Raw genomic sequence first — 25,533 nt, forward strand, 5'->3', positions numbered from 1 at the left:
TTAAGACACTGCATAGATCATTACCTAAGATATTGTTGAAATCTACAAGATAAACAGTTAAGACACTGCATAGATCATTACCTAAGATACTGTTGAAGTCTCCGAGAAATACAGTTTAGACATTGCATATATTATTACCTATGATACCGTTGAAATCTTGGCTAAATATACTTAAGATATTACATAGATTATTACCTATGATGCCATTGAAATCTCCAAGATAATCATTTAAGACACTGCATAGATCATTGCCTAAGATGTCGTTGAAATTTCAAAGCAATCTAGATATCATATTTTTAGAAAAAGATAGTAACTGCAATTACATTGGCACATTCCATCTATCTCATATCTAGTATCCAAGGTGGTTTCTCCTCAAACCAGTTCATGATAAAAAAAAAAAAAACCATGATTATCACCTACCCCATTTCTTTTCTGATTCGTTCCTGCAGTGCCGACCACGAGATCGACCGTAAATGGCAACGTTGACTCATAAAGAAGATAAAAAGTATTGAACTCAATCCTAAACAGACTGGTTCATTTTGCCAGACTATTTTATATATCCAGATTATTAAGAAGTTTATTAAGTTTTCATGTCCACGGTCTTCCATTGTCTTTGGTTAGAGTTCTCTTGCTTGAGGGTACACTCGGGTACACTATTCTATCTAATTTCTCTTCCTCTTGTTTTGTTAAAGTTTTTATAGTTTATTTATGAAATATTTATTTTAATGCTATTGCTGTTCTTGAAATATCTTAGTTTTCTTGTACACACATACATATATGTATATATATATATATATATATATATATATATATATATATATATATATATATATATATATATAAAGAGAGAGAGAGAGAGAGAGAGAGAGAGAGAGAGAGAGAGAGAGAGAGAGAGAGAGAGAGAGAGAGATGCAATATTACTGTTCGCAGCAGCCAATATCCTGTTAACATTATACAATTTTCTCTATATCTTTATTAACTAACTAATAAAAATCTTTATATAGTCATTAACTGCTAATTTGGATAAGATTGGGGGAACTATAAAAATCGTATAATGTTACGTTACATATTACAGTCATTTCAACGAAACACATTAAGGAATGTCCTAATTATGCTGAATTTTTATTGGCCCTCCTTTGTATTCCTGAATTGGTAATCAGAACAATTATATGATATTACGGCAATACGAGTCTACGTTCATATACGTATCCCCAATGATACTAAAAGGAATTAAGCGAAGGACCAATAAGAATTCAGCATTTCTATATTGTCATATTTGTAATGGCTCATTCTAGCTTTCTGAGTGAGGATGACTTAGCGTGGTGACAGGGTTTGCGTATCGCCATGATCAGCAAAGCTGTAACCTACTAGTCCTTGTAGGGGGGTCACCCATACTAGATTGGTTTGCTGTGAGGGATCAGACGGAAATCTCCCTCTATCGCCAGTCCCGACAAATTCCAAACATGAATTGATATGTCTGAGGCCTCTGTCCTGCGCTGAACTAGAAACGGCTGTATTTGTTGTTGTTGTTGACGTTGTTGTTGTTGATATATATATATATATATATATATATATATATATATATATATATATATATATATATATATATATATATATATATATATATATGTGTGTTTTATATATATATATATACTGGATATATATAAATATATATATATATATAAATATATATATACATTATATATATACATATATATATAAACATATATATATATATATAATGTATATAAAGAGAGAGAGAGAGAGAGAGAGAGAGAGAGAGAGAGAGAGAGAGAGAGAGAGAGGAGAGAGAGAGAGAGAGAGAGAGAGAGAGGCTATCAGCGAAAGAAATTGAGTTGGCGAGAGGAAAAAAATATTCTACGAATTGTAACGGGAAGTATAATAAAGAGGTATATTAAAACCAAATAAAGCTGAGTTGAGAATATTAGTATGGATCAGGTTAAAGGAGAACAAGTTAGTTTTATAGGTATTTGGGCCATAAATGTACACATAATTGCAAGATGAATAAAAAAAAAAGTTGCTCATAAACGTGAAAAGCAATAAAAGTTGCAAGGTGAGGAATAATATTGCAAATTTGAAATTTATTTTCTTAAATTGCAGAGGTAACTCCTTCCTTAAAATGAATAATTGGAGCCAAATCCTGAATAATAATGAAGGACAAAACGCATAATAGAGTGAGGAGACCTTAACGCCATGATCAGCAAATCTGTACTAGTCAGGGACGCACAGACTAGGTTGGTTTGCTATGACTGATCAAACTAAATTTTTGAACCATCATTAATCTACAGCGGCCAGCGTGGTGATGGATCTGGCCAAAATCAAGACATGAATAAAGATATGTCTGAGGCTTTTGTCCTGCAGTGGAATAGACGCGGATGCATTTGTTGTTGTCGTTAAAATTTTTGAACCATCATTAATCTACAGCGGCCAGCGTGGTGATGAGATCTGGCCAAAATCAAGACATGAATAAAGATATGTCTGAGGCTTTTGTCCTGCAGTGGAATAGACGCGGATGCATTTGTTGTTGTCGTTATTATTTATATATTATATATACATATTATATATATATAATATATATATATATATAATATACTGGTATATATATATATATATATATATATATATATATATGTATATTGTATATATATACATTATATACAATATTTATATATATATATATATATATATATATATATATATATATATATATATATATATATATATACATATATACATAAATATATATATAATATTATATATATATATATATATATATATATATATATATATATATATATATATACATATACATATATATATATATATATATATATATATATATATATATATATATATATATATATATATATATATATATATACATATATAAAAAACCTCTCATTTATCGTCACATATAAAACCAATGATATTTAAAAACTCTTGAATACTAAATCAGTTTATGCAAATAGGTTAAAGTCTTTTATCTTGTATTATACCGTTTCTCACAAAAGACCTTCAGAACTATCAATTTTTTATACATATCGTCGAATCTCTATTCCTTTATATTTCCACTTTACTGAAAATTGACAGGTTGTGCAAAGGTTACCAGCTCGTGTGTCCGGTTTTTTTTTTTCTATAATTCGAACTTCTTGGCTCTTTGTTCCACTTTTTGCAGTCAGAGATTATCTTTTCTTTATTTTACTCCACCTTACACAGTATGGGTCGGACATCCATTAGTTTTTTGTATTTAGGACACTCTCTCTCTCTCTCTCTCTCTCTCTCTCTCTCTCTCTCTCTCTCTCTCTCTAATGCACAAAGTTTACACTTAAGCATGCAGACACACACGTGCAAATATATACATATAGTGAGAGAGAGAGAGAGAGAGAGAGAGAGAGAGAGAGAGAGAGAGAGAGAGAGAGAGATGTATGTATGTATGTATGTATATACTACAATTGTGTGTGGTACACCAATCCCATCTCAAAAAATAGTGTATCAAAAGATATCTTTACGTCTCTCTTATTATCATAGTATACCAAGTAGTAACCCCAGTAATATTGGAATTATTCCATTACCTCTAATCCATAAACATAAAGAAAACGTTTAAAGTCATAAGATTATCTTACAAGTAAACAGCAAAAATGGCCGTTGAAAATACACAACTAGAAGTGGGTGATTAATCAGTTATCTACTACTGAACGATAAAAAGTTTTCCAATGGATGAACACCGACTTTTTTAAAGTATCATGTGAACCCACTTTAGATCTATTATGAAAAACATCATTTTAATGGATCCCTTGGTATATCAAATATATCTTCTTTTTTTTTTTTTTTTTTTTTTTTTTTTTTTTTTTTTTTTTGAAGTGAGGACTCGCTTTTTGGTCACATTGATAATGGAGGATTAAGACAAAAATCAAAGATTTTTTCATGTGAAGGAAAACCCAGTAATACAGAATACTGACCTGACTATACATTCCTACTTAGTAGAGAAACTTATTATTATTATTATTATTATTATTATTATTATTATTATTATTATTATCGTTATTATTATTATTATTATTATTATTATTATTATTATTATTATTATTATTATTATTATTATTAATTGCTAAGCTAGAAACCTAGTTTAAAAAGTAGGATTCTACAAGCCCAAGGGCTCCAACAGGAAAAAAAACCTGGTGAGGAAAGGAAATAACGAAATAAATAAACTACAAGAGAAGTAATGAATTATAAAAACTTCAAAATAACAAAAATATGAGAAATAAGATAAAGAAGAATATTATCATTATCACTAGCTAAGCTACAACATAGTTTTAAAAGCAGGATGCTATAAGCCCAAGGGTTCCAACAGGGAAAAATAACTCAGTGAGGAAAGGAAATAAAGAAATAAATAAACTACAAGAGGAGTATTGAACTATAAAGACTTCAAAATAACAAAAATATGAGAAATAAGATAGAGTAGAATATTATTATTATCACTAGCTAAGCTACAACATAGTTTGAAAAGCAGGATGCTATAAGCCCAAGGGTTCCAACAGGGAAAAATAACTCAGTGAGGAAAGGAAATAAAGAAATACAGAAACTACAAGAGGAGTATTGAACTATAAAAACTTCAAAATAACAAAAGGATGAGAAATAAGTTAGAATCGAATATTATCCTTATTACTAGGTAAGCTACAACCATAGTTTGAAAAAAAAGAGGATACTTTAAGCCCAAGGGCTCCAACAAGGGAAATATCAAAAAAAAAAAAAAAAAAGAAATATTAAGCATGAATCATCTCTCATACTGGTGGTACACGAGAAGGCTATTATTATTATCACTAGTTAAGCTACATCCCTAGTTTGAAAAAAAGGATACTCTAAGCCCAAGGGCTCCAACAAGGGAAATATCACAAAAAAAAAAGAAACATTAAGCATGAATCATCTCTCATACTGGTGGTACACGAGAAGGCTATCTAAGAGTTCAGTGTCCTTCTTTTTTTTCTTTTTTCTACTCTTCTGCACACGAGTCCCTAAGTCAACAAGTTACATGACGTTCACAGAAGTTAGTTTTAAGGAAATACTATTTTCTCTTGCTAGTTTACTCCTTTTAAAAGCCAATTTCCCAATTAAAAATGTTCAGAGGAATTAAGATTTTTATCAATATCATAAAATTTACTAAAACCCTGGTTATATATATAATGTATATTAATGTATTGTTAATAGTAGTAATGATTTAGATTGATCATAATATTATCGGGTTTTGAAAGTGTATAAATCTACGGGAATATATCGCCCATTTCCATAATCATGTTACATATTCTCCTCCAATGTTTTAAAATTTGACATTCCCTCTATTTAAGGTACAATGTATTTGTATAAGCTTAATAATAGCAAGTCATAATTATTGAATGACTCAGGACCATATAAATTAATGCTAATAAGTCTTTAATAATCCAAGCTAATTCAAAGTAATGAGGATTTAATAATGGCTTCCTTTTTTTTCATTTTCAGAATTTGCAAAATGTGTACCACATCGACATCTCCGTCACCAGCCGGGAAAGAAGAGAGCCAAAACACAGACGATAGCACTGAAGCTACAGTAAAGATTACAAATGATGCTGTGGTTGAAATGGAAGCGGGTGGAGAACACGAAAATAAAGATAAAGAGAATGAAAAGGAACAGAAGAAAAAGAACAAAAGGTAAGAGAGATAATGTACTTTTTAATAACATAACATTTTGTAAAAGAGCTGTGGAATTTTAAAACTAATTTTTCTTATTATTCTTGGATTAATTATTAGCCTGAATCAAAATTAATTTCTTCCCAAGACATATATGAATCAATTTAAGTGAAAGAAGAAAAATTGCATATCTGGAGATAGTTATTTTAGTGCATACGGTTGTGGTGGCCGATGTGGTAACGTCCCTAACTGGTGATAGCCAGACTGGCGTTCGAGTCCCGTTCAAACTAGTTAGTTCCTTTGGTCACTACAACCTCACCATCGTTGTGAGTTAAGGATGGGGGTTTTGGGGGAGCCTTCATGTCTATCTGCTGAGTCATCAGCAGCCATTGCCTGGCCCTCCATTACCATAGACTGGGTGGAGAGGGGGCTTGGGCGCTGATTATATGTGTATATGGTCAGTCTCTAGGGCATTTTCCTACTCGATAGAGCAATGTAACTGTCTCTTACCCCTGCCATTCATGAGCGGCCTTTAAACCTTGAATATGCAGTTTTCATTAACATACAGTGTTCAGGATTCATAGAATATATTTATTTTATAGTTTATTGTTCGATTTTATATTTAAAAATGAAACTCCTTTTATCATTCAGTGTCCTAAGTTCCTATGCCCTTCTTTACCTGGAGATAGTTATTTTCAATAACATACAATGTTCAAGATTTATAAACTATGTTCATTTTATAATTCATTGTTCGATTTTCTGTCTAATAGTAAAAGTACTTTTTTCATTCAGTGTCCTAATTTCCTATGTCCTTATCCGGAGAAAATTATTTTCCTTAACATACAATGTTCAAAACTCATAGACTATATTTATTTTAGAATTCATTTTTCCTTCTTTTTTAGGTCTTTCCTGAATAAAGTCAGCGCGCTGATTACGAAAGGCTTGGAGGAAAAGTTCGAATCACACGGACGTCGAGTCGCTTCTCACCCACGTATGACCGTAGCCTTCTGTCTGGTCATATCGGCTCTCTGCGGATTAGGAACAATGGGATTTTTCACTGAACTTCGACCTTACCGCCTTTGGATTCCTCAAAACTCCGAGTTTATCAAGGTTGGTTTATAGAAAATGGTTTTTTTAAGATATCAATAGCTCAATATTTCTATATGATATAGAAAATGTGATTTTTGGAGAGATTAATAAATCAATTTTTCTTTAATATAGAAAATGGGATTTTGGGAGATTTCAATAATAATTCAATATTTCTGTGATATAGAAAATGGAATTTTTTTGGAGATTTCATTAATAATTCAATATTTCTGTGTTATATAGAAAATGGGATTTGAGATTTTTGAAGATTTCATTAATAAATCAATATTTTTTATAGGTTATGAACTGGCAAGCTGAAAATTTCCCGAGTTCTTACCGTCAACAAATGGCAGTTTGGGAAGCAGATAATGTCCTCACAGCCAAAGTGATACAAGAGATGTGGAGACTTCACACTAGGGTTGTGGATATCAAAGTTGGTTCTAACGACACTTCATGGGACGATCTATGCACAAGAGTTCCTTCTATGCCTGTGGGGAGCTCAGAAAAACCCGAGGAAGAGTATGACTACGATGATTTTGACTATGGAAGCCTGTCTCTCAGACGCCGAAGAAGTACGAATGAAAAAAAGGATGCTGATCTCAGCTTAATACTTCCAAGAGATCAGTACTGTCGCACCTTGGAGAGTTTACCTAAAATGTGCCTGGAGACGAGCCTGTTGGAAGTATGGGGTCTAGACGAAGAAAGAATTATGAACCTTACTGATGAGCAGGTAGTTAAAGATATCAATACTGTCCAACTTAGTGGAGTGTTTGGTTTCCAAGTTAACTTCACCAAGTACCTTGGATCTGTTACATATGACAGGAGGGGTAGAGTTATCTCAGCAAAGGCTGCTTCTCATATATGGGTGACACGCGTTGATGAACTCGCAGTTATGAATGGACAATTCATTGTCGATCAAGGATCCGGTGAGGCTGTAGATACAGCTGGTATGATTTGGGAAAAAAAATGGGTGGAAACTGTTCTAGAGGATCCCTCAAGACCAGAGGATATTACAGTCTATGCCCAGTCTGCCAGTAGCTTTGGAGAAATTAGTGACAAAAACATCTGGGGTGATGTTAAATGGTTGATGGTTGGAATTTGCATCATGATCTCTTTTGTAAATATGACTCTAGGTCGTAGGAATCTTGTTCAGCAACGTCCAATGTTGGCTTTCATGGGAATACTAAGTATTGGACAAGGTGTTGCTATCGCATATGGACTGTGTTCCATACTAGGCATCCCGTATAATCCAGTCAATTCCATATTGCCTATTCTCCTTATCGGCCTTGGTGTTGATGATATGTTTGTCATTATGGCTGCATGGGAAACTGCCGGAAAGCACAAATCAGCAGCTACGGATCTTGTAGAGCGCGCTGGGAAAACTATGCGTCACGCGGGTGTAGCCATCACAGTGACTTCCTTGACTGACGTGACTGCTTTTGCAGTCGGGGCCTCTACGGATCTCCCAGCTTTACGCTCTTTCTGCATCTATGCTTCTATCGGTATTTTCGCTGTGTATGCCCTGCAGGCTACCTTCTTCCTGGCCTGGGTAGTGAGAGATGAAACCAGATTAAGAGAAAATCGGAATGGGTTCCTCTGGTGTGTCGTACACCGTGACTGGAAACCATGGGCATGTAGCAAGAGAGATTTGATGGCAGATTTTTTCAAATGGTTCTGTAGGTTTTTCCTTTCTACTCCCGTTCGTGTAATTATTCTCATTTTCACAGGTGCCCTCATGGCAGTCTCTGTGTGGACGACATTAAAACTTCACCAGGAATTTAATCCCATGTGGTTCATTCCCCAAGACTCTTATTTATACAAGTGTTTTGAAGCTACAAAGCATCATTTTCCAGAAAGTGGTGAGAAGGGATACATATACTTTGCTAATATTTCTTTACCTGAAGATTTAGTTCCACTGAATAAATTCGTTAATGATCTGACGTCGAGTGGGGTTGTAAGCGACGTTAATGCTTGGTTCACTGCACTTGATGATTACTTATCCCACATACCAGAGATTGACAGGACGACAATTGATTATTCAATGCTTCAAGATAAACTTTCCATTTTCCTCCAGTCGGCCTCAGGAGCCTCATATCGAAATGATTTTTCTGTTGATGGTCAGCTTGAATGCCTTTACCCAGCTCCACCCGTATCATCTTTCAGGATTGCAATCACTCACAGACCAGCCCCTACACCTAAAGAACAAACTGCAGTTTTAGATACTATCAAGAATCTAGTAGCTGGCGTGCCAGTTCAGGGATACAGAGCTGCATGGGCACAGGCTTACAGTGTCTGGGAAACAAATGAAGTTGTTGGCATTGAGTTGTGGAGGAATATGCTGTTAGCAGCAGTTGTGGTTGGTATTGTAACTCTTATTCTTCTAGCTTCATTTTGGGGGGCCTTTCTTGTCTTGTTATGCGTTGCATCAACAGTTGTTGGTGTTGGTGGTACCATGTGGCTCTGGGGCCTCACCGTCGATACAGTGTCCTGCATTGCTCTTGTTTTAGCAATTGGCTTAAGTGTTGACTATGCAGCCCATATAGCTCATGCATTTTTAGCCGCTCGTGCATCAAACGATAAGAAGGAACGCGCTCGCATTGCAGTTGAAGGTGTTGGATCAGCCGTCCTCAAGGGAGGTGTGTCTACTCTACTGGCATTTGTTCTCTTAGCTTGGTCCTCTTCCCACGTATTCCTTACGTTCTTTAAGGTATTTACAGCAGCTTCAATTCTTGGTCTGTATTATGGACTCATATTTCTCCCAGTTATCCTCTCCTTCATCGGTCCAGATGCTTATGCAGAAGATTTGGAAGAATCCGATGACACAGAGTCTGAAAAGGAGATTGAAAAAGTCCCAGAATTACAACAATCTAAATCTTATAGTAACTCGGCATTTTCATCAGAAGCTGCATAGCGATGAAGTCATGATTACGTATAATTTCTGCGCGTTCAGAAATAAAAAAATCTATCCTGTACTTATCTGTGATAAATAATACAGATGTAAACATGTTGATGTGACAAACATCTGTATAAGTCAATTTTTCTACATGGCGTTAATCTATTAAAAGAAGTTTTTGTTAGAATTTGCGGAATTATCGAAAGAAGTAATACATCAGATGGTTTATACCACAGATAGTCATGTGATATTCTCCTGTAATACAGCCCTGTTAGTCATTATTGATAACCACAAGGCATTTAATTGTTACTATGAAAAATCTGAGCTCTGTGGTTAGACATTCGGTGGCTTATGTTAGTAACCACAGCAAGTCGAATTTTCTTTTAACTAAAATGAGATTTTGTAGCTACAAAATGAAGTCATTTCTCGTTTGACAATTACCAAAGATATCTTTTTCTGGCCTGCTACAATCTAGTTTTGTTTTGTATGTTCTAATTTGTAATTTGCATGCAATAATATTTTTTTTTCTTTTTGAAATAGATAATTTTGTGAATTATGAGTTTCAGAATGCACATCTATCTGTATTGTAAAGCAATGTATCTAAGGCTGTGATCTGATTGAGTGTGACACAGTAAATCTGTTTAACAGAATCAAAATACTTGAAGTACCTCATGCTCCATGTTTTAAGTAATTTCCACATTATCTGTACACGTTTTTGTTTCTGAAATGCATCTTCTAGATCAAGTATCAGGTATACTTATTTTCGTATTATGAGAAAATACATTTCTTTTAATAACTGCTTCTATTATCTTGAAACACTGAGTGTATCTTTAGCTGCTGGCATTATAAATGTACTGTATATAAATTTTACTGTACCTAAAGAGGACCACTTGTATACATATTGTAAATAAAAGATATCTTTTGATTATGATCTGTCATTTTCACCAAACAAGTACAAATTAATCCTTATGAAATCTCTTTCACATTAAGGTTTAAGTCTTATGATATAAACATATAGTGAAATAATAATTGTGCAGTTTTTCTCTGGCTAGATATGGACACAGAAAAAAAATAAAATAGGGAAAATACTTTTAATATCTAAATTATATGAAATGTCTTCAAACGAGCGGATTTTCCCCGAGCGGCCTCTTAGTTTCTATAAGCCGCGACACTGGAACTGTGTGGGTTAGCAGTGCCGCTCGGAATAATTTCTGAGCAAGCAGCATGTGAACAACATCATTGATTTCTAATCCGTATGAACAAAATTGCACGGCATCAAACTGCTCATGTAGCGGTAAAAATAAACAATAAAATATTCATATTAACGTCAATATGAACATTCCACATACAGGTATGACAGTCGTCAAGGTTTTGAAAATAACGATCAAATACAAAGTGAGGAAAACTATGAGGAAAAGTTAACGTTTTTATCAATCAGTGGAATCCTTAGCCCAAGCTGGCTCTACCTATTAAAAAAATATGAAGTTACAGAGCAAATTAGCTGACTATTGGGCTTACATGTGTCTTCAAAAAAGAGAGCTTTAACCCCAGCCAGATCAAGAAAATTAAAAACAGGTTATGATAATATCTGCGACAATAGGAGATTGGTTTGATTTTATAAAGTACTTTTTTACAAGAGCTGTAATCCATAGCTTAAGACTCTCTTGCTTTTACCAGGCAGGTAAATGGGTATTGAACACTACCATAGTTCAAGATGCTTCTACTGTTACCGTGTAGACAAACAGGCACTGAACGCTACCATAGATTAAGATGCCTCTACGTTTACCACGTAGGAAAATAGGCCCTGAACACTACCATAGCTCAAGACGCCTCTACTGTTACCATGTAGGCAAATAGGCACTGAAGGCTACTATACCTTAAGACTCCTCTACTCTTACCATGTAGACAAATAAGCACTGAACGCTACTATAGATTAAGATGCCTCTGCGTTGACCACGTAGGAAAATAGGCCCTGAACACTACCATAGCTCAAGACGCCTCCACTGTTACCATGTAAGCAAATAGGCACTGAAGGCTACTATAGCTTAAGACTCCTCTACTCTTACCATGTAGACAAATAGGCACTGAACGCTACCGTAGATTAAGATGCCTCTACGTTTACCACGTAGGAAAATAGGCCCTGAACACTAACATAGCTCAAGACGCCTCTACTGTTACCATGTAGGCAAATAGGCACTGAAGGCTACTATACCTTAAGACTCCTCTACTCTTACCATGTAGACAAATAGGCACTGAACGCTACCATAGATTAAGATGCCTCTACGTTTACCACGTAGGAAAATAGGCCCTGAACACTACCATAGCTCAAGACGCCTCTACTGTTACCATGTAGGCAAATAGGCAATGAAGGCTACTATACCTTAAGACTCCTCTACTCTTACCATGTAGACAAATAGGCACTGAACGTACCATAGATTAAGATGCTCTACGTTTACCACTTAGGAAAATAGGCACTGAACACTACCATAGCTCAAGACGCCTCTACTGTTACCATGTAGGCAAATAGGCACTGAACACCACCATAGCTTAAGACGTCTCTACTCTTACCATGTGGGAAAATAGGCATTGAACATTACCATGGCTTAAGACACCTCTACTCTTACCATGTAGGAAAATAGGCATTGAACATTACCATGGCTTAAGACACCTCTACTCTTACAATGTAGCCAAATATGCACTGAACACCACCATAGCTTTAGACGCCTTTACGCTTACCATGTAGGCAAATAGGCTCTGAACACCACCATAGATTAAGATGCTTCTACTCTTATTAGGTAGGCAAATAGGCACTGAACACCACCATAACTTAAGACGCCTCTACTCTTACCATGTAGGCAAATAGGTACTGAACACTACCATAGCTTAAGACTCCTTTATTCTTAACATGTAAGCAAATAGGTACTGAACACTACCATAGTTTAAGACTCCTCTACTCTTACCACATAAGCAAAGAGGCACTGAACACTGACATAGCTTCAGACTCCTATATTCTTACCATATAAGCAAATAGGCATTGAACACTACCATAGCTTAAGACCCTTCTACTCTTACCATGTAGACAAATAGGCACTGAACATTGTCATAGCTTAAGACGCCTCTACTCTTGCCATATAGGTAAATAGGCACCGAATACTTTCAGTGGGTACTCACTTGGGTGAGACTGTAAGGAACGTATTCTTAGTGTTGTCAGATGTGTGCAGAAGAAATAAAAATGTGGGAGGAATATGCTAAAATCTTTTGTCTCTGTGTAAGCAAAAAAGGGACCGTGAAGTTCAAGCTATTTGCAGATGATGCATAATTTTACTTTTCTTCATATGACGTTGATGATACAACGGAGAATTCTAACAACTTCCTTACTAGTGTTAGTTAATGGAGGATAATTAAACAACTAAAACTAAAAAGAAATTAAACTAAGTTTATAGTGGTAAAAAGACTAACCACTTGAGAGACCCTGATAACATCCAAATAAATACTACTGGCAACTAAATTTAAGTCCTGATATTTAGTAGAGTTTGGGACATAAGTGTATTACTGGACTGTGATTTGTTTTTCAGTACTCAAATTATTAATATAGTAAGAATCCCTGAATATTACCATATTTTTATTATGTTTTTTAAAGAAATATCTGGATTACTGTTCTGTTAAGAAACCTTTTGTTAATTATTACCAAGATTGATTATTGTAACTCTGTCCATTACAAGTTACCCAAAGTCCATTTTAAGGAGTTACTAAGAAATACTCAAAATCAAAGCGGATTATGTTATAAGATGTTCTAGATAATGCTTAAAAATGTATATGATAAACAACTCTATGAACATCAATACCACTTTCTGTATCAGGGCCGGTTCAACATCATCATCATCATCATCATCAATCAAGAATAATAAAAATCTTTTCAGGCCTGGTCTTCTACACTCACATCAAAATACTCAAGAGCATTCTATTAAAAGTCCTACAATATAAACAGGGACATCAACAATCAATCCGGTATTCAATTTCAGGAGGTCAACCTTTCAGTGCCAATAATTAGTTAGATTAGATTTGATTAGATTTGCATTGATTTATTAACCACTCTTTAAGTGTCAGTGTAGTTTGCAAGCAATATGTATACTGTACACACACATGCATATACATATGTATATATATATATATGTATATATAAATATATATATATATATATATATATATATATATATATATATATATATATATATATATAAACAGTATATTAAGATACACTATTTTCCGTGGATGTATGATAAATGAAATAAACCTACAATTTCATTTGTCATAAATTATAGGTTTATCTATTTATCAAATATATACTGTACATATACTGTATACATGCATATATACATATATATATATATATATATATATATATATATATATATATATTATATATATATATATATATATATATATATATATATATATATATATATATATACTTTTATATATACATATATATGTTTGTGTGTATTCAGGGGAGTAAGGATCCTTTCAAGTACAGTTTATAGGTATCCTTTAAGAATTTGGAGTCAAATCTTAAATATCCAAGATATCCTTACATGGCATTTCGTACAAAAAAAAAAAAAAAAAAAAAAAAAAAATGCAAGGGATAAGGAACGAATTTCAATAATATATCTTGAGTTTACTGAAAGAAAATGTTGAGTAAGACTAGGTATTCTTTTTATGATAAGCGTTAAGTAAAACTCATTTACAATTATACAGTTTATTAAGGAAACAGCTATGAACAAAATATATATGTACATGATAATATTCTCCTCTTCTTAACTTATAATAAAAATGATGAAATGAGATTATTATTATTATTATTATCATTATTATTATTATTATTATTATTATTATTATTATTATTATTATCATTATTATTACTATTATTATTATTATTGCAAGCTGAGCTACAAGCCTAGTTGGATAACCAGGATGCTATAAGCCCAATGGCTCCAACAGGGAAAAAGTAGTTCAGTGAGGAAATGCAATAAGGAAATAAATAAAGTGCATGAGAAGTAATTAATAATTAATATAAAATATGTTAAGAACAATAACAATATCAAAATAGATATGTTATATATAAAGTATGAAGAGAGACTTATGTCAACATATTCAACATAAAAACATTCGCTATCAGTTAAAAATTTTAATGATCCATCGATTCAACTACCTGGTTAGGAAGAACATTCCACAATCTTGTAACTGCTGGAATAAAACTTCTAGTATGGAGCCTAACAATGGAGGAGGGATGACTGTTAGAATTAACTGTATACCTATAGTCAATTCTTTTTAGCGAGGCAGATTTGCACCGACTCGCAGGGGTGCCCTTTTAGCTCGGAAACGTTTCCTGATCGCTGATTGGTTGGACAAGATAATTCTAACCAATCAGGTAGCAGGAAACGTTTTCCGAGCTAAAAAGGCACCGCTGCGAGTCGGTGCAAATGTGCCTCATTAAAAAAATGAGTATAGTATTACGTACAGGATGTTATAGTCTGGGAAGATCTGAACGCAAAGGATGGTCAGAATTATGAAAAATCGTATGCAATGTGCAAAAAGAACTAAGCGGACCACAGTGCCAGAGATTAATATCTAGATTTAAAGGTTAAAAGACCGCTCATGAATGACAGGGCCAAAGGACAGTGACATTGCCCTACCGAGTAAGACAATGCCATAGAAACTGACCATATGATCAGCGCCCAAGACCCCTCTTCACCTTAGCTAGGACCAAGGAGGGCCAGGTAATGGCTGCTGATGACTCGGCAGATAGACCTATAGGCTCCCACAAACACCCCCTTCTTTAGCTCACAAGGATGGTGAGGTTGCAGCGACCAAACAAACTAACGAGTTTGAACGGGATTCGAACCCCAGTCTGGCATTTACCAGTCAGGGACGTTCCTTAATCGACCACCACAACCATAGGTCAGGAATAAAAAATTTAATAGACCGCAAGTTTTGTTCAAAAATTAGATAAGTTTTAGCGGTTGTAGACCAGACCGAAGAACAATACTCGAAACAAGGTAGAATGAAAGAATTAAAACATTTCTTCAGAATAGATTGATCACCGTAAATCTAAAAAGACTCTCAATAAGCCATTTTTCTGTAATTAATGTAATAAATTTGTGTTCCTCAAAATTAAATTTGCAATCAAGAATCACATCTAAAATTTTAAGAGTCGTATAGAGTTAACTACAGGTAATCGGTGCTTCTGGAGATGATGAATGGAAAAGTATTGATTTAAAAGCTCAAGATAGAGACGACTGGTGAAATCTAACTGAGGCTCTTTGCGTCAATAGGAGTAGGAGGAGATGATGATGATGATGATGATGATGAATCAGTGCTTCATATGATAGTTACTCAGGTGATATGATAATTATAGTTATATCTGGTGATTAAATTGAAATAACAGATTTTTTTTTTTTTTTTTTTTTTTAAGATGGGCAATACAATTACCAGAGGAGATGAAAAAATCAACAAATTCTCAAGAAGACAATGAAAAAAGTTACTATGAACACCATAATCTAGAGATAATTTCAATTACTAAATAATAATAAGACCTACGATTTAAAGCTATAATTTATCGTAATTGAACATACTTTACGATATCATACTCGAAGTCCAACATAAATTGCTAAGAAGAATCGTAAAGGGAACAAAACAGATTACATATTCACATAAGCAATTTAAACGTTTCTATTATTACACTTTGCTTTAACGTCTTGAATTCTTGAATGTCAAAGGCTATAACTTTCACATTTTCTCAATATGCAATAAACTAGTAAAGATAAGAAAAATGTACACTTTGGGGACACCTTTTACAAACACACTCACACACACGCATATATACAGTATATATATATATATATATATATATATATATATATATATATATATATATATATATATATGTATATACAGTATATGTGTGTGTATGTATATATGTGTGTATAAATATATATAAATATATATATACATACATATATATATATATATATATATATATATACATATATATATACATATATATATATATACCGTATATATATATATATATATATATATATATATATATATATGTATATAATCGGTATATATATATATGAATATATGTCTGTATATATATATATATATATATATATATATATATATATATATATATATATATGTGTGTGTGTGTATATACATATATAATATATATGTGTGTATATATATATGTGTGTGTAACGAAATCTATAAATGTTTGTTACTGGTACAAAGATGTTTTTATGATGATGAGCTTACACCAAACACTCAATCTTTTCTTAGCATATCTATTTAAACATTATCATAACGTGGAACCTAATATTACTCGTATCTCATGAACATTTGCATTTATAAAAACAATAATGCCTTAAAAAATCAACATTCAAATCCTACTCTGTAATTTAAGGTCACAGTAATAACTAGTATGTACAAATACTGCAGAAACACATTATATCACAGATAAGTAACATGATTGGTACAATTCAATACCAAAATTATAGTAACATATCACACAATGCCAGATGAATATTCTAATTTAGTGAATTCTTTTGACTCCTGAGAAACATTGTTATTCCCAACCCTGTTCACATTAGTAGAGTCTGAGGCTACTGCTGTGGTATCACTATAGGCCGAGGGACCAATAAAGGAGAGCACAACAGGAAGAAAAACAAGCCCATAATAAAGACCAAGAATTGATGCTGCTGTAAATATCTTAAAGAAAGTGACAAAGACGTGAGATGAAGACCAAGCAAGTAGAACAAAGGCAAGCAGTGTGGACACTCCTCCTTGAAGTACAGCGGAGCCGGCTCCTTGCAGAGCAACGCGAGCGCGTTCTTTTTTGTCGTCAGTTCCGCGAACAGACAAAAAAGCGTGGGCGATATGTGCTGCATAATCAACACTCAAACCAATTGCCAATACAAGAGCAATACAGGAAACTGTATCAATAGTAAGGCCCCATAGCCACATGGTGCCACTAACACCAATAACCGTAAATCCAACACATACCAGGACCAGAACAGAAGCCAAGAGCGATGCTAAAAGAACAAGCGTTACAACTCCTACAACAGCTCCTGCTAAGAATATGTTTCTCCACAGCTCGGTACCAACCACTTCATTTGTTTCCCAGATGCTATAAGCCTGTGCCCACGCAGCCCTGTATCCATGAATCGGTACACCAGATACAAGAGTCTTAATTGCGCGTAATGCTTCACTTTGTTCTTTGGGTGTTGGGGCAGGTTTGTGCATTATTGAAATCCTAAAGGCTCTCACGGGAGGAGCAGGAGAAAGGCATTCAAGTTGACCATCAAAAGAAAAATCATTTTGATATGATGCTCCTGAGGACGACTGGAGGAAAATTAAAAGCTTGTCTTGAAGCAATGAATAATCCATTGCTGTTGTGCCATGATCTGGTGCGTGAGATAAGTAATTATCAAGTGCAGTAAACCAAGCATTAACTTCTGTTACCACTCCACTTGAAATTAGGTCATCGACCAGCTTGTTAAGATGAACTAAGTCTTCGGGTAATGTAACATTGGCAAAGTAGATGTATCCCTTCTCTCCATTTTCTGGGAAATGAAGCTTTGCAGCTTCAAACGATTTATACAAATAGGAATCTTGAGGGATAAACCACATAGGATTGAATTCTTGGTGCAGATTTAATGTTGTCAAAACTGAAACTGCCATGAGGGCACCTGTTGAAACCAAGATGAATATACGAGCTCGTGTACTTAGAAGACAACTGGCCAAACTTTTGAAAGCTTCTGACATTAGGTCTCTCTGACTACATGCATACGGCTTCCAGTCATGATGTACAATGCACCAAAAGAATCCATTGCGATTTCCTTCCATCCTCTTTTGATCTGCTACTAGCCATACCACAAAGAATGTGGACTGCAAGACATACACTGCAAAAATACCAAGAGAAGCATAGATGCAAAAGGAACGCAATGCTGGAAGATCAGTAGAAGCTCCAACAGCAAAAGCAGTGACATCGGTCAAAGAAGTAACTGTGATGGCTACGCCCGCATGGCGCATTGTTTTTCCCGCGCGTTCAACAAGATCTACAGATGCACCTTTATGGTGGCCAACTGATTCCCAGGCAGCCATGATGACAAACATGTCATCTACTCCCAATCCAATTAAAAGAATAGGCAATATAGAATTAACAGGATTGTAAGGAATTTTTAACATTGAACACACACCATATGCAATGGCAACACCTTGTGCAACACTCACCAGTCCCATAAAAGCCAGCAATGGACGTTGCTCTACTAAATTTCTCCTTCCGAGAGTTATATTGACAAATGAAATCATGACACAGATCCCTAACATAAGCCATTTAACATCGCCCCAAATGTTCTTTTCGCTAATGTCCCCAAAACTGCTTGCCGCTTGAGCATACACCGTGATATTTCCAAGTTCTGCTGATGCTTCTAGAACCGCGTGCATCCACGAATGCTCCCAGGCCATGCCAGCTGTATCAACGGCCTCCCCAGAACCTTTGTCGATAACAAAATCTCCATCTCTAATGGATTGATCATTAACAAGTGTTATCCACATATGAGTTGCAGCCTTTGCAGAAACTATGCGCCCTTGTTCATCATAAACAACTGAGCCGAGGTACTTGGTGAAGTCTGATTTAAAACCAAACACCCGACTTAGCTTAGCATCATTCACGTCTTTTATCACTTGCTCATCTGTAAGGCTCATAATCACATTTTCATCTAATCCCCATATTTCCAAAAGACTCGTCTCAAGACACAGGCGAGGCAAACTTTCTAAAATTTGACAGTACTGATCCCTGGGAAGTACTAGGCTGAGATCAGAGTTTCTGTCGTCTTCAGTGTTACTGCGACGTTTACGAGATAGAGTTCCATAATCAAATCTGTCATAATCAACGTCTTCGTGTTCTTCCTCTGGCTTCGTGTGGCTGTTCATGGGCAGAGATGGGACACGCACACATACATCTTCCCAAGAAGTATCATTGGGTCCCACTCTTATCTGCTTAATCTTCTTGTGGAGCCTCAGCATTTGCTGCATCACATTAGCTGTTAGTACATTGTCTGCCTCCCAAATAGCCATTTGCTGACGATAGGAACTAGGAAAGTTTTCTGCCTGCCAGTTTAAAACCTGCAAGGATAGATCAATCTTAGATTTTATTCTAAAGATAAGAGACTAAATGTGGTATTTTCTAGCTTAAGTATCTATAATATACTTGGAGATGAATGAAAATAAAAATTGTTTTTTCGATACCAATAATTGCCTTAGATCTGTTTTTATATGAACCAAACACTTCTACATTTTAATCTAATGTTTATTTTAATTCTCAGTGAAATAATAGAGAAAAAAACGTTTCATTCAAATAAGGATCATTATCTGACTTTACACTGCACATAAATACAGTTTTAGTTTGACAAAACACTTTGTCAGCCAAGCTCTAAATTGGGTAAAGGTATATAGTAGTCTGACTTTTCACTGCTGAGAAAATAATTGCAATTTTAGTTTATATAAACACACTGTTAACCAAGCTCTAAAAGGGGAAAATATATAGTGATCTGACTTTACACTGCATAGAAATGCCATTTTATTTTGCCAAATAACACTTTGTCAACCAAGCTCTAAACGTACAGATCTCAAAGTACAGTTTGCCGAGAAGACTTTGTCAACAAAGCCTACAGGGTTAAAAGTATACGGTGACAAAATTCACAGATCCCAAACTACAGTTTACCAAAAACACTTTGTCAACAAAGCCTTCAGGGGGAAAAGTATACGGTGACAAAATTCACAGATCCCAAACTACAGTTTACCAAAAACACTTTGTCAACAAAGCCTACAGGGGGAAAAGTATACGGTGACAAAATTCACAGATCCCAAACTACAGTTTACCAAAAACACTTTGTCAGCAAAGCCTTCAGGGGGAAAAGTATACGGTGACAAAATTCACAGATCCCAAACTACAGTTTACCAAAAACACTTTGTCAACAAAGCCTACAGGGGGAAAAGTATACGGTGACAAAATTCACAGATCCCAAACAACAGTTTACCAAAAACACTTTGTCAACAAAGCCTTCAGGGTTAAAAGTATACGGTGACAAAATTCACAGATCCCAAACTACAGTTTACCAAAAACACTTTGTCAACAAAGCCTTCAGGGGGAAAAGTATACGGTGACAAAATTCACAGATCCCAAACTACAGTTTACCAAAAACACTTTGTCAACAAAGCCTACAGGGGGAAAAGTATACGGTGACAAAATTCACAGATCCCAAACTACAGTTTACCAAAAACACTTTGTCAACAAAGCCTACAAGGGGAAGAATATACATTGACAAAATTCACAGATCTCAAACTACAGTTTACCAAAAAACACTTCATCAAAAAGCTTTAAAAGTGGAAAAATTTTACCTTAATGAACTCTGAATGCTGTGGAATCCAAAGACGGAAAGGCCTTAACTCTGTGACAAAGTTGACAGATCCCAGACTACAAATTGACGTGATGACGAAGCAAATACCAACTGTTGTGAGAGGGTAAGTTGCCACCAGACGTCCGTGGGATTCGAACATGTCTTCCAGAGTCTTGGTGATTGAGAAACTCATTTCAGAAAGGAAAGATCTGGAAAGAATATAGAAAAATTCAACTTTTTTAATGTAATACATAATTATTATTATTATTATTATTATTATTATTATTATTATCATTATTATTATTATTATTATGACTAGCTAAGCTACAACCCTAGTTGGAAAACAGGATGCTATAAGCCCAAGGGCTCCAACTGGGAAAATAGCCCAGTGAGGAAAGGAATCAAGGAAAAATAAAGTATTTTAAGAATAGTAACTACACTAAAATAAATATTTACTAAATAAACTATAAAAACTTTAACAAAACAAGTGGAAGAGAAATTAGATAGAATGTGCCCTAGTGTATTATTGTTATTATTATTATTATTATTATTATTATTATTATTATTATTATTATTATTATTTGCTAAGCTACAACACTAGTTGGAAAAGCAGGATGCTATAAGCCCAAAGGCTCCAACTGGGAAAATAACCCAGTAAGGAAAGGAAACAAGGAAATGAATCAACTACAAGAGAAGTAATGAACAATTGAAATAAAATAATTCAAGAACAGTAACAACATTAAAATAGATCTTTCATATATACTTTAAAAAATGAGATAGTTTTGTGTGGATTATTTTGTAATAAAGATGATAGAAAGTTCTTAGTGATAAAAATATATTTTCTTTGACCATAAAATTTACAGTAAAACAAGCAGCGATTACCTATCAAAATTCCAGTGACTTCATATGTTCTTATTGAATGAATAGATTTAGAGACTCAATTTATATATCAAAGATCATCTGGAGCCCTTTATACACACATACACATATATACACATATGTTTCCCCTATATAATAAGGAGCAAGTGTCTGATTTTATATATATATATATATATATATATATATATATATATATACGTATATATATATGTATATATATATATATATATAGATAGATAGATAGATAGATAGATAGATAGATAGATATATGGATATATATATATATATATGTATATATATATATATATATATATATATATATATATATATATATATATATATATATATATATATATATATGCGTAAAAATCACAGGAAAACGTGATGCTCAGATGCAGAAGAACCACAGGGAAAATGAAAATACAGAATATACACTTGAGTCCTGACTAGTTTCGTGATACTTCCTCAGAGTCCTCTGAGGAAGTATCACGAAACTAGTCAGGACTCAAGTGTATATTCTGTATTTTCATTTTCCCTGTGGTTCTTCTGCATATATATATATATATATATATATATATATATATATATATATATATATATATATATATATATATATATATATATATGGATATATATATACATATATATATGTATATATATATATTCCGGCAACCATAATTTTACCCTACTTTGCAATTATCTTTTACCGTTTGGTGACCTTAGTATCCCTCCTTAGCGTCAATATAACAGTTTTTTAAAACGGTAAATGACTGGCAATATTTAATCAGGGATTTTTCCCGTTTTTTGTTTTCCCACGGCAATTTTTTAATAGCTCACTAACCTTGTAGCTTCTCAAGCATATGGATTTAGATTTTTATCCTATCATTCAACGAATTACATATTCCATATCAGTTATTTGGGACATATTTTTGTAGACCATTAAAAGTATTACTTATGGAAAATATCCTTATTTTCTTTTTTATATCCAATGATATACGATCAAATTAATAAGAACAACTTTGATTAGTTCCTCACCTGTCCTTCAAATCGTTCCTTCTTCCTCCCATGTATGAGGTATTCGATGTTTTTTCTGGCGTCGCATCGCTGTTGGTTGCAGCTTCAGTCTCTTTCTGGTTCTCACAGGTGTTTCCTCGCCCCTTGCCAGAAGAGGGCAGCTGGTTACACATCCCGACGGTTCTACAAAAGGTGGAAAAAGAAGAATTTTAATCTCAGTCGTATTTCAGTAAAATACAGGCGACCGTAATTCTACCTAACTTTGTTATTGTATATAAAAACGGATATGTTACTACAGTAAATGCCTGTCAACAATTATACTAGGGTTTTTACCGTTTTTTTTTACGGCAAGTTTTTAACAGTGTAGTGTGGCCACAATCATACACTGTTAGAATAAACCGTAATGTTTATTCGGACATTCTCCGTAAAGATATACAGTTCTAAGCCGTATTTCAGTAAAATACAGGCGACCGTAATTCTACCCTACTTTGTTATTATCTCTTACGTGTTGGTGACCGTAATATCACTTATTTACGTCAATATATCCGTTTTTAACACGGTAAATGCCTGGCAACATTTATTCCAGGATTTTCACCGATTTTTTTATAGCAAGTTTTTAACAGTGTATTGTGGTCACAATCAGGGTGTTGTGGAGTGAGCCACGAGGAACCTTAAGGAACCTGGAATAGTCAATAGAATTGTTTCTCTTTAGAAGAAAAATTGAAAACCATTTTATTATTATTATTATTATAATTATTATTATTATTATTATTATTATTATTATTATTATTATTATTATTATTACCAAGTTATGCTAATTAGATTGACTATCCAGCAAGGAAGATCAGATTATCATTGTCGTCATCCTTACTAGCTAAGCTACAACCCTAATTGGAAAAGTAGCTTTCTATAAGTCTAAGGCTTCCAACAAGGAAAAAATAGCCCAGTGAGGATAGGAAATAAAGAAACAAATAAACAACAAGAGAAGCAATGAACAACATATGTAAAAAAATTCTTAAGAACAGCACCAACATTAAAACAGATCCTTCATATTTAAACTATAAAAACAGACTTATGTCAGTCTGTTTAACATAAAAACATTTACTGCAAGTTTGAACTTTTGAAGTTCCACCGATTCAACTACCCGATTAGGAAGATCATTCCACAACTTGGTCAAAGCTGGAATAAAGCTTCTAGAATACTGTGTAGTATGGGAGTTATGATAAAGGCATGACTATTAAAACTAATTGTACACCAATTGTTACGAGCAGGATGGTACAGTCCAGGATGAATTAAAAAATGATAAAATAATCCAGTTGGAGATAAAAAAAGGTGAGTTAATATCAATTCATTTTTCCCCAAGAGAGTTATGATAAAAGCATGATTATTAATATTAACTGTATGCCAATTATTACGAGCAGGATGGTACTCTCTTGGAAGAATAAAAACATTATAAAAGAATATAATTAGGTGACTTAGGGGAGGTATAACACAAGAACCTTTTCCTAATATCTATCACACTTTTATTCATGAGACGCTGACAAAGAGGATACCTCAGAAACTGAAGGTCAGAGAAGATGCTTAGGGATGCTGCATTGTTCATCTGCATATAAGGTTTGCGTAACAGTCAGTGGTTCCATAACAAAAAGCTATTCAAGTTTATCCTCCAGAGGGATAATATAATAAAATTCATAAGCATATCCTGAAGGTCTTTGACCCAAATCGTGGGTGGAATTGTAAATGAAGAACCTCGTGAACACTGTAAAAAATAATGTAAAAAAACAGTAAAAGTCCTGGAATAAATGTTGACAAGAATTTACCGTTTTAAAAACGGATATATTGACGTAAAGGAATGATATTACGGTCACCAACTTGTAAAAAATAATAACCAAGTAGGGTATAAATTACGGTCGCCTGTATTTTACTGAAATACAGCTAAGAAATTTATATTTTTAGAAGAATTTCCGATTAAAATTACAGTTTTTTAGCAGCGTAAGAGAGATAGCTGCGTACCGTAACCAATTTCAAGAATGCAAGTGTTGAGCATACTGCGTGCTCGTCTTCATGTATGGGCGTGGCTAAATTTTTTGCACCTTTTAATGCAAGTTTTTATTAAAATGATACATGAACATTTTAGTATTCAGCTCTTTAAGAAGGACATAGCCTCTGTACCATGGTATTCCACTGTCTTGGGTTAGAGTTCTCTTGCTTGAGGGCACACTTGGGCACACTATTCTATCTCGTTGAACTTCCTCTTGTTTCGTTAAAGTTTTCATAGTTTATATAGGAAATATTTTTTTAAACATCATTGTTCTTAGAATATATTTTTCCTTGTTTCCTTTCCTCAGTGGGCTATTTTCCCTGTTGGGGCACTTGGGCCTATAGCATCTTGCTTTTCCAACTAGGGTTGTAGCTTAGTAAGTAATAATAATAATAATAATAATAATAATAATAATAATAATAATAATAATAATGATAATAATAATAATAATAATAATAATAATAATAATAATAATA

At 33.9% G+C, this 25,533-nt stretch overlaps 2 protein-coding genes across 3 annotated transcripts in view; one reads left to right on the forward strand and one right to left on the reverse strand.

Annotated features, from left to right (window-relative positions):
* LOC137645066 (patched domain-containing protein 3-like) overlaps positions 1-10,537 on the forward strand; it is a 12,801-nt gene extending 2,264 nt beyond the window's left edge. For both annotated transcript variants that reach the window (XM_068377918.1, XM_068377919.1), the window contains exons 2-4: positions 5,515-5,703; positions 6,585-6,792; positions 7,067-10,537. In XM_068377918.1, coding sequence (XP_068234019.1) covers positions 5,525-5,703; positions 6,585-6,792; positions 7,067-9,679 — 3,000 coding nt within the window. In that variant the 5' untranslated portion in view covers positions 5,515-5,524 and the 3' untranslated portion in view covers positions 9,680-10,537. The remainder of the gene's footprint in view (positions 1-5,514; positions 5,704-6,584; positions 6,793-7,066) is intronic.
* A 6,389-nt stretch (positions 10,538-16,926) lies between these two features.
* On the reverse strand, positions 16,927-24,619 carry LOC137645547 (patched domain-containing protein 3-like). Its single transcript, XM_068378350.1, has 4 exons — positions 24,570-24,619; positions 23,038-23,199; positions 21,125-21,332; positions 16,927-19,849 (listed from the first exon to the last, which is right to left on the reverse strand). The coding sequence occupies exons 1-4, from the start codon at positions 24,617-24,619 to the stop codon at positions 17,228-17,230; spliced, it is 3,042 nt and encodes a 1,013-aa protein (XP_068234451.1). The 3' UTR covers positions 16,927-17,227.
* Between the last annotated feature and the right edge of the window lie 914 nt (positions 24,620-25,533).

The sequence above is a fragment of the Palaemon carinicauda genome, chromosome 8 (genome assembly GCF_036898095.1).
Source record: "Palaemon carinicauda isolate YSFRI2023 chromosome 8, ASM3689809v2, whole genome shotgun sequence".
Classification (NCBI taxonomy): Eukaryota; Metazoa; Arthropoda; class Malacostraca; order Decapoda; family Palaemonidae; genus Palaemon; species Palaemon carinicauda.